This window comes from Tamandua tetradactyla, chromosome 2 (assembly GCF_023851605.1).
Source record: "Tamandua tetradactyla isolate mTamTet1 chromosome 2, mTamTet1.pri, whole genome shotgun sequence".
Classification (NCBI taxonomy): Eukaryota; Metazoa; Chordata; class Mammalia; order Pilosa; family Myrmecophagidae; genus Tamandua; species Tamandua tetradactyla.
Genome location: NC_135328.1, coordinates 108,009,747 through 108,025,238, shown reverse-complemented (window position 1 = coordinate 108,025,238; position 15,492 = coordinate 108,009,747). Strand labels below are relative to the sequence as shown.

General features: G+C 36.3%; 1 protein-coding gene across 3 annotated transcripts in view; it reads right to left on the bottom strand.

Moving 5' to 3' along the window:
* VPS13A (vacuolar protein sorting 13 homolog A) overlaps window positions 1-15,492 on the bottom strand; it is a 342,631-nt gene that overhangs the window by 73,670 nt on the left and 253,469 nt on the right. For all 3 annotated transcript variants that reach the window (XR_013170504.1, XM_077148468.1, XM_077148469.1), the window contains exon 51: window positions 247-375. Coding sequence is in view for 2 of the 3 variants with exons in the window: in XM_077148468.1 (XP_077004583.1) it covers window positions 247-375 (129 nt within the window). In the remaining variant the exon portion in view is untranslated. The remainder of the gene's footprint in view (window positions 1-246; window positions 376-15,492) is intronic.

Genomic DNA, 15,492 nt, shown 5'->3' with positions numbered 1-15,492 from the left:
ATGCAGATGAGTGAAATCCAAGATGTGGTATAGTCTAGAATTTCTGGCACTGCATCTAACTTTTTGGATACCAATTAAATTATTTTATATCTCTGTTTCCTTTTGGAACCTTTTGCCTTTACGAAAAGAAATGTTTATTCATTTGCAGTGAAAAAGAAAAAAAAATCACTAGAGAATCATTTGAAACAGGGTAAACAATAAGTATATCTTAGTTTCTCTAATAACACATGAATAAAACTCACTTACCTCATTATCCAGACGCAATAAAATACAATTTTCTTGCTTGTTAAAATGTATCTTTTTAGGAGGACTTTCACTCCTTTCAACTTGAATGAGAAGTTTATTAGAAGAATCCTCAGGCCAAAAGGGGATACACTAAAATATATATTATACATATATTAAACATAAACAGATTTCATCATAAAATATCTTTTACCATTTTAATTATTTTAATAAGCCCTTAAGAGGGACTGTAAATAAAAACAAAAAGCTTTAGTTTAAAATAAACTTAAAAAAAAAGTCTTTTCTGTTTATTGCACTGATTAGCTGGAAATGGTCAAAAAGATATGGGTCATCATTCTGGGCAAGGTGAAATCAAGCAGATAAATAGCTATGGTTAGTAGAGTGCTGGGGAGGAGAGAGGCTTTAACGTGATCTAGATGTAAAGAAGGGTTAAAAAAAAATTAGTAAGTAAGCTGAACTGAAAGTTAGAACCAGGTGACCAATTTAAAATGAAACATTCATGTACCAAAAATCGAAATCAGACTCTAGCATCATTTGGTAATACAGCAGAAGTAAAAAACTACACAAATGATGAATCAGGAAGGCATTTTAAATCCAGAGTCCTCATCAAATAAGGGTAAAATAATAAAAGAACTACCAAAATGTCAGAGTAGGAAATAGGTGCAGAATTTTAAGAAACAACTCAGACATGGGTGAACCAGAAACAAAACTAGAGTAAGAGAGAATCAAAGTAACAAGAAAGAAGACTGAACAACAAGGCAGGAAACAAAGAAAAGAGCTTGAAAACAAGCAAACAAAAAGAAAATCAGGAATGGACAATTAGCTTTGACTGTAAACTGGCTCAGTAATGATAGGCCCTGACGAGACTGGTCACTTAACCTGTTTCACTGAGAGTGTGCATGTGTGATATCTGATCATTAACAAAGGACCTAGGGACAATGTAGCAGATTCTGGATGGATCCCATTGACTTTGGTTGTTAAAAGGAAGGTCTACATGACCATACAAAGTAATTCTGCAACTAGATATGGTATACGATTAAGACATAAGAAATTTGGCAGTATTCCAAACCAAGGCATCCTGCAACCTAGCAAGAACTTTACCCAGGAGAGTCCAAATAGCAGCAATTATAACCCAAGCTTATAACCCATGAGAAAGTGAAAAGATTGAAAAAGGATACGTTCTTTGAACATCCTGAAAACTATTATTTCCTGGTAGGCTTGGTTAAAAAAAAAATGCATCTCGTGTTTAACAATATATGCTGCATTGGGAGACTGACTGCTAACACAGCATCTTGAGGAGTTCTGACTAGCTACCCACTTAAACGGGTGAAAATTATGAAAAAGGGAAAAAATAACAAACAAATATATAAAGCCTTGCCATCAGCCCCATCACCAGCTCCCAAATTCTGGCTAGGAGATTTTGCTGGGGGGGGAGACCATAAAATAGCTCCTAATTTCTTCCCAAAGGAAATTACTTCATTTGCAAGAAAACCTGGAGAAGTTTAAACCTAAGAGGACTCTCAAAATCAGTGGAGACTGTGGTAAAGGAAGCAAGGAGAGACTTGTGAATCTAATGTCTGTAGGCCTAGACTACAAGCCTAGATTGTAGGCTTGTTAGTTTGCAGGAAGAATGTGGGAATAAAAAAAGAGGAGCCCACCTAGGTCAGGGCAAATATTGAGCACGGACCTCAGAACTGTTTTCCCAAGAAGCCACAATCTGATTACATCAGTTTTAGAATTTATGTCCCAAGGCAATGTTTTAAACAGTAGACATCCTTCCAGCAATTATTGGAATTTAACAGCTGGCTGTGGTCAGGGAAAGAGTGGAAGAAAGTATCACCAACCCCAACGACATGCCAGAGTGTGTGGGCATACTCAAAGCTGTGTCTGCATGATGAGCTGCATAAAGTGGGGACTGGGGATGGGGGTGGCGTGGCAGGGAATATAGTTCATTAATATAACCCAGCCAGTCACTTAAAATATAGAAGCAAATAACAATAAGCCTGAGAGTTGCTACAATGTTATTGAAAATCTCCACTATCCACAAAAACTACAAGACATGCAAAGAAACAAGAAAGCATAACCCATAGAGCAGAAAAAAAAACAAGCAAAATAACCTGTAAGAGCAACAGATATTGGACTTAACAGAAAAAAATTTAAACGCAGCCATTATAAATATATTAAAAACTAACAGAAAGCTTGATTATGGAAGGTATGGTAACAATGTTGAGACAAATACAGAATCCAAATATGAAAAATTTTTAAAGGACCAAATGAAAATTATGGGGTTGAAAAGTAAAATAATTGGAATAAAATGTCCACTAGAGGGGCTGAGGAGATCTGAACTGGCAGAAGAAAGACTGGCAAATTTAAAAATAGATTACTGAGATTACATAATCAGAAGAAAAGAGAGAGAAAAGAATGAAGAAAAATGAACAGAGCTTTAGAAAATGTGGGACACCTTTAAGGGCAGCAACATACATACAACAGAATATGGAGGAGAGAGGAGAGAAAAAGGAACAAAAATTATTGAAGAAATTAATGGCTGAAAAATAAAAAAAAACATAAACTATACATTCAGGAAGTAAAATGAACACCAAGTAGGATATACACAGGGATTCACAAACAGAAACATCATAGTACAAATGCTGAAGAGTCAAAGACAATGAGACAACTATGAACTAGCTAGAGAAAAAAGACACACACCTTACAAGGAAACTGCGATAAGATTAACAGCTGACTTTCTTCTCAGAAACAATAGAAGAACATATACAAAGTGTACAAAACTTTTTTTTCATCCAAGAATCCTATTCCAGAAAGATTTCAACTTTCAAAATTGAAAGTAAAATAAAGACTTTAGCAGATGAAGAAAAACAGAGAATATATTGCTAACAGACTTTCAAGAACCACTAAAGGAAGTTACTGCAGCTGAAAGCAAGTGACCTAAAACAGTCATATGAATCCATTATGAAAAAATAATGAGTACATATAAAGTTATTCACGTACTTATAACAGACAGCAATGATGGGAGAAATAAACAATTCAGTAATAATTATTGGAGACATCAATACTCCACTTCAATAACAGAAAGAACCTGACAGAACAACAACAAAGCATACAGAAAACTTATACCTAGCAGATATTTATATAACACTCTACCCAATAGCAACAAAATATATACATTCTTTTCAACTGCACATGGTATATTTTCCTAGACCATACAACAAACATCAAGAATTTAAAAGTATCGAAATAGTACGAAGTATATTTTCAGCCACAACGGAATAAAATTAGAAATCAATAACAGGAAACTTGGGAAACTTATAAATACATGGAAATTAAAAAACACACTCCTAAATAACCAATGGATCTCAGCAGAAATCAAAAGTAGAATTCACCTGATATGAATCAAAATGAAGACACAACATACCAAAACTTAAGGAAGGTACACTACCAGCACAAATATAAACACACTGATAAACAGAATAGAACTGAACATCCAGAAATAAAATACCTATCATGAAAGAAAAAAGTTTCAGTGCAATAACCTAATCTTTATTGTAAAACACTGGAGAGAGAAGGGCTGACTACACCTAAAGCAAGCACAAGGAAGGCAATAATAAAGAACATAATGGAAATTACTGAAAGAGAGAATAGGAAAAAAAACAGAGAAAAGCAATGACAGCAAAAGCTTCTTCTTTGACAAGATCAACAAAACTGATAAATTCTTAGTTTGACCAACAAAAAGGAGTTTAATCACTAGACTCAGAAATGAAAGAGGTACATTACTACCAACCTTAATAAAATGGATTAAGAAATACTGTGAATAACTGTATGTCAGTGTATTAAATAGCTTAGATGAAATGAACAAATTCCTAGAAAGAAAACTTTATCTTTAAAGATAAAGATAAAAAAGAAACAATCTGAAAAGAATAAAAGGAGACTGAATAGTAATAAAAAAATATGAAGAAAGTCCAAGATTTGATAGTTTTACCACTTAAGTTTCTAAAAACATTTGAAGAATCATTCCTATTCTTAACAAATTTTTCCAAGAAATAAAGGAGGGGGAATAGTTTACAAATCATCTTATGAGGAAAGTATTACACTGATATCAAAACCAACTGAAAACATCACAAGAAAAAAAAAACACAGAGCAATGCTTCTGATGAATACAATCACAAAAATCCTCAACAGAAACTAGCAAAGTGATTTTAGCCACACGTAAAAGGAAGAATACAACATGACTGTGTGGAATTTATTATCCCTGGGATGTAAGTGTAATTTACAACTAAAAATCAATTAATGCAATATACAATATTAAGAGAGAAACAAAAATCACATGATAACCTCAAAAAATGCAGAAAATTTTAACAAAATTCTACACAATTTCACACACACATAAAAAATAACTCTACACCAAACAAACTAGAAATAAAAGGGAATTTATTCAACCTTATAACGGGCATCTATGAAAACCCCTCATGCTTAAGTAACAACATACTCAATGGTGAAACACTGAAAGCTTTTTCCCTAAGATCAGGAATAGTATGATGGCTGCTCTTTCCACTTCTATTCAAGACTGTACTGGAGGTTTTAGCCAGGGAACTTAGGCAAGAAGAAGAAATGAAAGGCATCAAGAGGTAAAACTATCTCTGTTCACAGATGACGTGATCTTATAGAAAATCCTAAGGGATCTAAAATACATTAGAACTAGTAAATGAGTTTATTGTCAAGGTTGTAGAATACAGTCAGTATAGAAAAAACAACTGCATCTCTATATATTTACAGTGAACATCTGAAAATGAATTGAGAAAAAAATCTGTTCATAATAGCATCAAAAAGAATAAAAGGGTTAAGGAATGAATTTAACAAAAGTACACAACGTACTCTGAAAACTATGAAACATTATTGAAATAAAGAAGACTTAAATAAATGAAAAAACTTTCTATGTTGTTCATGGATTAGAAGATGTATTTAAGATGACAATATTCTCCAAACTTACCTACAGATTAAACAAATCCCTACGAGAATTTCAGTCAATTTCTATGCACAAACTGAAAGGGTGATTATAAAATTTATGTGGGATTGCTAAGGGCCCAGAACAAACAACACAACTCTGAAAAAAAGAAAACTAAAGCACAAGGGCTGACATTTCCCAATTTAAAAATTTACCACAAAGCAATCACAAGCATAAACATGTACATCAGTAGAACAGAACTGAGTGTCCAGAAATAAAATCATGTGTTTATGTCAACTGATTTTTGACAAAGGTACCAAGATCATTCAAAGAGAAAAAACTGTTCTTTTCAACAAATGATCCTTAGATAACAGGATATTAACATTTAAAAAATGATGTTAGGCACCTATCTCAAACCATATACAAAAATTTACTCAAAATGGACCAAAGACCTCCATATAAGAACAAAAGCTATAAAAACTCTTAGAAGAAAAAGTAAGGGTAATACTTATGACTTATACTTGGCAAAATATTCTTAGATATGACTCTAAAAGCATAAGCAAAATCAGAAAAAGTAGATAATTTGGGTCTCATCAAAATTAAAAACTTTGTGCTTTGAAAGGACACAATCAAGAAAGTGAAAACACAACACACAAAATTTACGAAAGTTTTCCACGTCATATATCTGATAAGGTCTAATATTCAGAATACATAAACACCTGTAAAAACTTGGTAATAAAAATACAAATAACCCAACAGTAAGATGAACAGCACAACAAAATCAGTGAACCCATGGAAGATAGTTAATAGTACAATTGAACTATGGAATACAGTTAATGATATAATTATAAAAATTGCTTTTACCAATTCTAACAAACGTACCACAACAATGCAAGGAGTTAATATTAGGGCATTATTATAAAGGGAATCCTGTATTTCATGTAAAACTGTTCTGTAAACTCATCATTTCTCTAAAAAACAAAAACAAAAAACAAAGAATCTGAATAGGCATTTTTCCAAAGATACAAAAATATCCAATAACCACATATGCTGGTTTGAAAGGATGTATGTAACCTAGAAAAGCCATGTTTTAATCAAAATCCCATTTCATTAAGGTAGAATAATCCCTATTCAATACTGTATGTTTGAAACTGTAATCAGATCATCTCCCTGGAGATGCAATTTAATCAAGAGGGGTTGTTAAACTGCATTAGGTGACGACATGCCTCTGGATATGTTTCTGGAGTCCTATAAAAGAAGAAACATTTTTGAGAATGAAGGAGATTCGGAGAGAGCAGAGAATGCTGCAGCACCATGAAGCAGAGAGTCCATAAGCCAGCGACCTTTGGAGATGAAGAAGGAAAATGCCTCCCAGGGAGCTTTATGAAACAGGAAGCCAGGAGAACAAGCTAGCAGATGATGCCATGTTCGCCATGTGGCCTTCCAGATGAGAGAGGAACCCTGACTGTGTTCACCATGTGCATTCCAGATGAGAGAGAAACTCTGACTGTGTTAGCCATATGCCTTTTCACTTGAGAGAGAAATCGAACTTTATCGGCCTTCTTGAACCAAGGTATCTTTCCTTGGATGCCTTTGATTGGACACTTCTATAGATTTGTTTTAATTGGGACATTTTCTTGGCCTTAGAACTAACTGTAAACTAGCAACTTATTAAATTTCCCTTTATAAAAGCCATTCCATTTCTGGTTTATTGCATTTCAGCAGCTAGCAAACTAGAACAGCACATGATAAAATGCTCAGCATCCTTAGTGACCAGGGAAATGCAAATTAAATTCACAGTTACTAGGATGGATAGAATCTGAAAATCAGTAATAAGAAGTATTGGAGGGCAGGCCACTGTGATTCAGCAGGTAGAGTTCTCACCGGCCATGCTGGAGACCCAGGTTTGATTCCTGTGCCTGCCCATGTAAAAACAAACAAAAAAAAGAAGTATTGGGGAGGATAAGGAGAAATCAGGACCCTTATATAACATGGTGGGAATATAAAATGGTCCAGCCACTTTGAAAGCAGGATGGCAGTCTGGCAGTTAAACACAGAATTACTATATGACCCTGGAATTTTACCTAAGAGAATTAAAAACAAATGTTCAGCCAAAGAAACCAAAAGAAAAGAAAACTACAGACAAATTTCTCTTATTACTAGATGAAAAATTTTCAAAAAATACTTCTAAATTTAATCCAACAGTACATTACATAAATAACATACCACGATCAGTGGGTTTTCCCAGGTATGCAACGATTTTCAACACGAGAAAATCAATTTGCAATATACCACATTTACAAACTGAAAGGGAAAAAACCACACGATCATCTCAAATGCAAAAAAAGGCACCTGAGAATATCTACCATCCTTTCTTGATAAAAACACTTTGAAAGATTAGAATGGAAGGAACTTCCTCAACACAAAAGGGCATATATGAAAAAACCCACAGCCAACATCATACTCAATGGCAAAAGTTTGAAAGCTTGTCCTATAACATCTGGAATAACACAAGGATATACACTATCACCACTGTTATTTCACATTGTACTGGAAGTTCTAGCTAAAGCAATTAAGCAAGAAAAAGAAATGAAAGGCATCCATACTGGAAAAGAAGAAGTAAAACTTTCACTTTTGTAGATAACATGATTCTATATTTTAAAAAACCTGAAAAATCTACAACAAAGCTAACACAGCTAAAAATAAAAAAGTTCAGCAGAGACGGGAAACAAAAAACCCCCCACCAAAACCAGTAGTCTTTCTATACATTAGTACAGAGAACTCTGAGAAAGAAATCAAGAGGAAAAAAACCCCCAAACATTTGAAATAGCAACTAAAATAATAAAATCTCTAGGAATATATTTAACCAAACATGTAAAGGACCTACCCAGAAGACTATAAGACAGTGCTAAAAGAAATCAAGGAAGACCTAGAAATCAAAGAAGACCTAAACAGATGGAAGGACATATTGTGTAAAAGGACTGGAATACTAAATATAATTCAGATGTTAACTCTACGTAAATTGGTTTACAGATTCAATGCAATACAATCAAAACTCCAACAGCTAAAACTTTGCCAAAATGGTAAAAACAATCATCAAATTTACTTGGAAGGACAAGGTACCTCTCTTGCCAAAAAACATCCTGAGGGAAAAATTAAAAAAAAAGAAGTTGGAGGACTCAACACTTCTTGACTATACAGCATATTACAAAGCTACAGTGGTCAAAACAGCATGGTACTGACAAAGACAGATATACAGACCAATGGAATCTAATTAGGAGTTCAGAAATAGGGGGCTGGTTCCAAGATGGGGACTTAGCAAGGTATGGAATTTAGTTCATTCTCCAGAGCAGCTAGTAAATAGCTAGGAAGAGTACAGAACAACTGCTAGGGCCACAAAGCATACACCAGTTTGGATAAGATGAACTAGCTGCGATTCCACTCAGAACTGTAAGTCCCCTAAAGCCATGGAGGCCAGGGTCCCTCCCCCACAAGCTGGTTACCAGAGGTGAAAGGAAAGAGACTTTACTAGGAGCAGAGGCTGAGCTCAACCAAGCTCCATCTGTGGAATTAATTAACAAATTCTGACTACTGAAAATAGCTCAGATAAAACTTGAATAAAAGCTAAAGGTACCAGGAGTTTTTGCTCTGGTGCAGAGGAGGCACAGCTGACAGGAGAAAAAAAAAAAAGAGAGACGGTTTTGGATTGGTCAGCACAAAATACTTGAAAAGGTCTGGACCCCCAAAAAAAAGTGGGGAGGGGACACACAGAACCTGGTGATACATAGAGCAATGAAACAACTTAAACTCATGATTAACAGACCCAAGGAGCAGGGATTCTGCTCTGAAAAGGATTTTGTGCTTGTGTGTGTGTTGTTTCCACTGCTTAATTGCTCATTAGATAGAACTGCAAGGCATCTGAGGCTCCAACTGCCCCAGGCAAGGGTGGAATTAAGCTCTTCTGAGAGACAAAGACGCTGCTTAGGTGAAAGGAATTAATTCCCTGGAGGCTGTGCCTTCCCCAGGAGAGGTGTGAGCCCAGCTCAACCGGAATCCTTTCCTAAAGGAATCCAGACCCCAGGGACTAGAAAACTGAAGCAATTAAAACCAGCCGACAACCTCTCCTCTGTCTCAACCACCCTCCCAGCAAGGAGAGTCTGCTGAAGTTAAAGGCACCACATCAGCTTATACCTGTGGGAAACCACAGGCAGCTAAGTGCCACATACTAGGAAGAAGAGAAAAAGCAGAGTCTAGAAACTTCACAGGAAAGTCTGTCAACCAGCTGGTTCTCGCCCTCAGGGAAAACTGATAAAATTGACTCTTTCCTCCTGAGAAGAGGCCAGTCAGGTCTGTGAAAATCTGACTGGGGTCTCTATCTAAGTAGACCCTTCTAAGGCACACAAAAAAAGGCTCTATATAGGAAGGGCAAGAAACAAGAACTAAAAAATTATGATCCATTAAACAAATCGATGCTAGAGATACGGAATAAATTGAACTGACTATCAAAGAACAGATAGAAAACAAAGCCAACAACCAAGAAAATCCAAAGTAAAAGAGTGAAAACAATCTCCAGAATAAACTAGTCAAGGAAATGAAATGTCTGGACTCCAGCAAAACATAAGAAGTCATACTAGTAAAACTGAAGATACAGCTATCAAAAAAACAAAGAAACAATTCAAATGAGATACAGGAGTTGAAATAACTAATTCAGATTATTCGAACAGATGTGGAAAATCACATAAAAAATCTAAAGTTAAGAGAGGATATAAAGAAGGCAAAGGGTGAACAAAAAGAAGAAAGCAAAAGTCAGACAAAAAAAATCACAGAATTTATAGGAATGAAAGGCACAGGAGGAGAGATGAAAAAAAACCTGAGATTTCAAGAGGCAGAAGAAAGGATTAGTGAAAGGCAGAAGAAAGGATTAGTGAATTGGAGGATACGACATTTGAAATCTGATGAGCAAAAGAAAATATAGGAAAAGAATGGAAAATATGACCAGGTACTCAGGGGACTGAATGACAACATGAAGTGCACAAATATACATGTTGTGGGTGTCCTAGAAGGAGGAGAGAAGGGAAAAGCAGGAGAAAGACTAATGGAGGAAATTATCATTGAAAATTTCCCAACTCTTATGAAAAACTTAAAATTACAGATCCAGGATGTACAGTGTACTCTAAACAGAAGCGATCCAAATAGACATACTTCAAGACACTTACTAATCAGAAAGACAGAAATCAAAAAGAAAGAGAGGATTTTGAAAATAAAAGAGAGAAAAGAAATCCATCACATACAAGGGCACACCAATAAGACTATGTAGAGATTTCTCAGCAGAAACCATGGGATCAAGAAGACAGTGGTAAGATATATTTAAGATCCTAAAAGACGAAAACGCTAACCAGGAATTCTATATCCAGCAAAATTTTTCTTCAAAAATGAGAGGAATCTTAAAACACTTTCAGATAAAAAAATCACTGACAGAATTTGTGACCAAGAGATGGGATATGCAAGAAAGACTAAAGTGACCACTACAGGCAGACAGGAAAAGACAGGAGAGAGAGGTGTGGAGAAAAGTGTAGAAATGAAGACTATCAATAAAGGTAAAAAGAGAAAAAAATTAGATATGACATATAAAACCAAAAGGCAAAATTATAGAAGAAATAACTGTATTTACAATAATAACACTAAATGTTAATGCATCAAAATCTGCAATCAAAAGAAACAGACTGGAAGAATGGATTGAAAAAGAGGGCTATCTATCTATATGCTGTCTACAGAAGACGCATTTTAGACTCAAGACACACAGGTTGCAAGTGAAAGGTTGGAAAAAGATATTTCATGCAAACAACAATCAGAAAAGAGCAGGAGTAGCTATAGCAATATCTGACAAACTAGGCTTCAAATGTAAAACAATTAATAGAGACAAAGATGGATACTATATATTAATAAATGAAACAATTCAACAAGAAGATATAACAATCATAAATATTTATGCATGGAGCCAGAGTGCTCCAAAATACATGAGGCAAACACTGAAAACACTGAAACGAGAAATAGACAAATCTAGCATTATAGTTGGAGACTTCAATTCCCCACTCTCATCAACAGATAGACCATCTAGACAGAGGATCAATAAAGAAACAGAGAATTTGAATAATACAATAAACAAACCAGACTTAACAGACATCGCTACAACACTGCACTCCACAATAGCAGGATATATATACCTTTTTCTCAAGTGCCCACAGATCATTCTCCAGGACAGACCATATGCTGGGTCACAAAGCAAATTTCAATAAACTTAAAAAGACTGAAATCATACAAAACACTTTCTCGGATCACAAAGGAATCAAGTTGGAAATCAATAACAGATAGAAGGCCAGAAAATTCACAAATATATGAAGGCTCAACAACACACTCTTAAACAAACAGTGGGCCAAGGAAGAAAATACAAGAGAAACCATTAAATATATCAACACATAGGAAAATGAAAACACAACATATCAAAATTATGGGATGTAGCAAAAGGCAGTACTAAGAGGGAAATATGTTGCCTTAAATGCCTTCAGTAAAGAAGAAACAGCAAAAATCGAGGAATTAAAAGTTCACTTGGAAGAACTAGACAAAGAACAGCAAACTAACCCCAAAACAAGCAAAAGGAAGAAACGACAAAGTTTAGAGCAGAAATAAATGAAACTGAGAATATGATAACAATTGAGAAAATCAACAAAACCAGAAGTTGGTTCTATGAGAAAATCAATAAAATTGATGGACCCTTAGCAAGTTTGACAGAAAGAAAAAAGAGAGGCTGCAATTAATAAAATCAGAAATGTAAGGAGACATAACCACTGACCCTGGAGAAAAAAAGGAGGTAATGAGAGGACTACGAACAACTTTATGCTAATAAACTAGATCATGTAGATGAAATGGACAACTTCCTAGAAAGGTAACAACAACCAACACTGATCTGAGAAGAAATAGATGACCTCAACAAACCAATCAAAAGTAAAGAAATTGAATCAGTCACTAAGAAGTTTCCAAAAAAGAAAAGTCCAGGACCAGATGGCTTCACATGTGAATTCTACCAAACATTCCAGAAAGAATTAGTTCCAATCCTGCTCAAACTCTTCCACAAAATTGAAGAGCAGGAAAAGCTACCTAATTCATTCTACGAAGCCAATATCACTCTCATACCAAAGCCAGACAAAGATATTACAAAAATAGAAAACTACAGACCAATCTCTCTAATGAATAGATGCAAAAATCCTCAATAAAATTCTAGCAAATTGAATCCAGCAATATATTAAAAGAATTATACATCATGACTAAGTAGGATTCATCCCAGGTATGCAAGGATGGTTCAACATAAGAAAATCAATTAATGCAATACACCATATAAAAACATCAAAGCAGAAACACCACAATATCATCTCGATTGATGCAGAAAAGGCATTTGACAAAATTCAACATCCTTTCCTGTTAAAACACTTCAAAGGATAGAAATAGAAGGGAACTTCCTTAAAATGATAAAGGGGGACTTCCAGAGAAGATGGCGGCTTAGTAAGACGCGCGGATGTTAGTTTCTCCTCCAGAACAGCTACTAGGGGAGTAGAAACGATACAGAACAGCTCCTAGAGCCACGACAGAGATCAAAAAGACAGCGTACCCCATCCTGGAATGGCTGACTGGCTGAAAGAACCCACTCCGGTGAGATCGCCGAGGGGCGCGGGTTTCACCGGGCGGGGAGGCAAGGGGCCAGAGTTCCTCCCTTCCCACTTGCCGGGCCAGCTGGGAGAATTGGACAGGCGGTCCCCTCAAGCCGCGGGGGCTGGCGCACACACCACGCATGGCCCCCGGACCAACTGAGAGAATTGGATCGGAAATCCCCAGGCCGCGGAGAATGGTGACGGGGGGGCACTTCGAAACACGTGACTCCCCAGGAACGGTGCACTCTCCCGGGTGGGATGCGGTGGCTGGCGCCCTCCCGCCACAGTTGGAGCCCCGGGCCGACTAGGAAATTCGGACGGGCGCTCTCTCGGGCTGCAGCGGCCAGCGACCCTCCCCACGTTCGGACCCTGGGCCGGTTAGCACTCTTCCAAGCCGCTTCGGCTGGCGAACCTCCCCGACAGCGAGAGTTTTCCAAAGTTAAAGGACCCACAGCAACTTTTACTGGTGGGAATCGCAGACAAACGTGTGCCACGAGCGCCACCTATTGGGCAGGATAAGAAAAACAGAACCCAGAGATTTCACAGAAAATTCTTCCAAATTGTTGGGTCCAGCACCCAGGGAATTCTGACTAAATGCCCAAACGCCAGCAGAAGATAACGGATCATGCTCAAAAAATTGAAAATATGGCCCAGTCAAAGGAACAAACCAATAGTTCAAATGAGATACAGGAGCTGAGACAACTAATGCTGAATATACGAACAGAAATGGAAAACCTCTTCAAAAACGAAATCGATAAATTGAGGGAGGACATGAAGAAGTCATGGGCTGAATAAAAAGAAGAAATAGAAAAACTGAAAAAACAAATCACAGAACTTATCGAAGTGAAGGATCAAGTAGAAAAGATGGAAAAAACAATGGATACCTACAATGATAGATTTAAAGAGACAGAAGATAGAATTAGTGATTTGGAGAATGGAACATCTGAATTCCAAAAAGAAACAGAAACTATCGGGAAAAGAATGGAAAAATTTGAACAGGGTATCAGGGAACTCAAGGACAATATGAACCACAAAAATATACGTGTTGTGGGTGTCCCAGAAGGAGAAGAGAAGGGAAAAGGAGGAAAAAAACTAACGGAAGAAATTATCACTGAAAACTTCCCAACTCTTATGAAAGACCTAAAATTACAGATCCAAGAAGTGCAGCGCACCCCAAAGAGATTAGACCCAAATAGGCATTCTCCAAGACACTTACTAGTTAGAATGTCAGAGGTCAAAGAGAAAGAGAGGATCTTGAAAGCAGCAAGAGAAAAACAATCCATCACATACAAGGGAAACCCAGTAAGACTATGTGTAGATTTCTCAGCAGAAACCATGGAGGCTAGAAGACAGTGCGATGATATATTTAATTTACTAAAACAGAAAAACTGCCAACCAAGACTCCTATATCCAGCAAAATTGTCCTTCAAAAATGAGGGAGAAATTAAAACATTCTCAGACAAAAAGTCACTGAGAGAATTTGTGACCAAGAGACCAGCTCTGCAAGAAATACTAAAGGGAGCACTAGAGTCAGATACAAAAAGACAGAAGAGAGAGGTATGGAGAAGAGTGTAGAAAGAAGGAAAGTCAGATACGATATATATAATACAAAAGTCAAAATGGTAGAGGAAAATATTATCCAAACAGTAATAACACTAAATGTTGATGGACTGAATTCCCCAATCAAAAGACATAGATTGGCAGAATGGATTAAAACACAGGATCCTTCCATATGCTGTCTACAGGAAACACATCTTAGACCCAAAGATAAACATAGGTTGAAAGTGAAAGGTTGGGAAAAGATATTTCATGCAAATAACAACCAGAAAAGAGCAGGAGTCGCTATACTAATATCCAACAAATTAGACTTCAAATGTAAAACAGTTAAAAGAGACAAAGTAGGACACTATCTACTAATAAAAGGAACAGTTAAACAAGAAGACATAACAATCATAAATATTTACGCACCGAACCAGAATGCCGCAAAATACGTAAGGAATACACTGCAAACACTGAAAAGGTAAATAGACACATATACCATAATAGTTGGAAACTTCAATTCCCCACTCTCATCAATGGACAGAACATCTAGACAGAGGATCAATAAAGAAATAGAGAATCTGAATATTACTATAAATGAGCTAGACTTAACAGACATTTATAGGACATTACATCCCACAACAGCAGGATACACCTTTTTCTCAAGTGCTCATGGATCATTCTCAAAGATAGGCCATATGCTGGGTCACAAAGCAAGTCTTAACAAATTTAAAAAGATTGAAATCATACACAACACTTTCTCGGATCATAAAGGAATGAAGTTGGAAATCAATAATAGGCAGAGTGCCAGAAACTCCACAAATACGTGAAGGCTCAACAACACACTCTTAAAAAATGAGTGGGTCAAAGAAGAAATTGCAAGAGAAATTAGTAAATACCTAGAGGCGAATGAAAATGAAAACACAACATATCAAAACTTATGGGATGCAGCAAAGGCAGTGCTAAGAGGGAAATTTATTGCCCTAAATGCCTATATCAGAAAAGAAGAAAAGGCAAAAATGCAGGAATTAACTGTCCACTTGGAAGAAC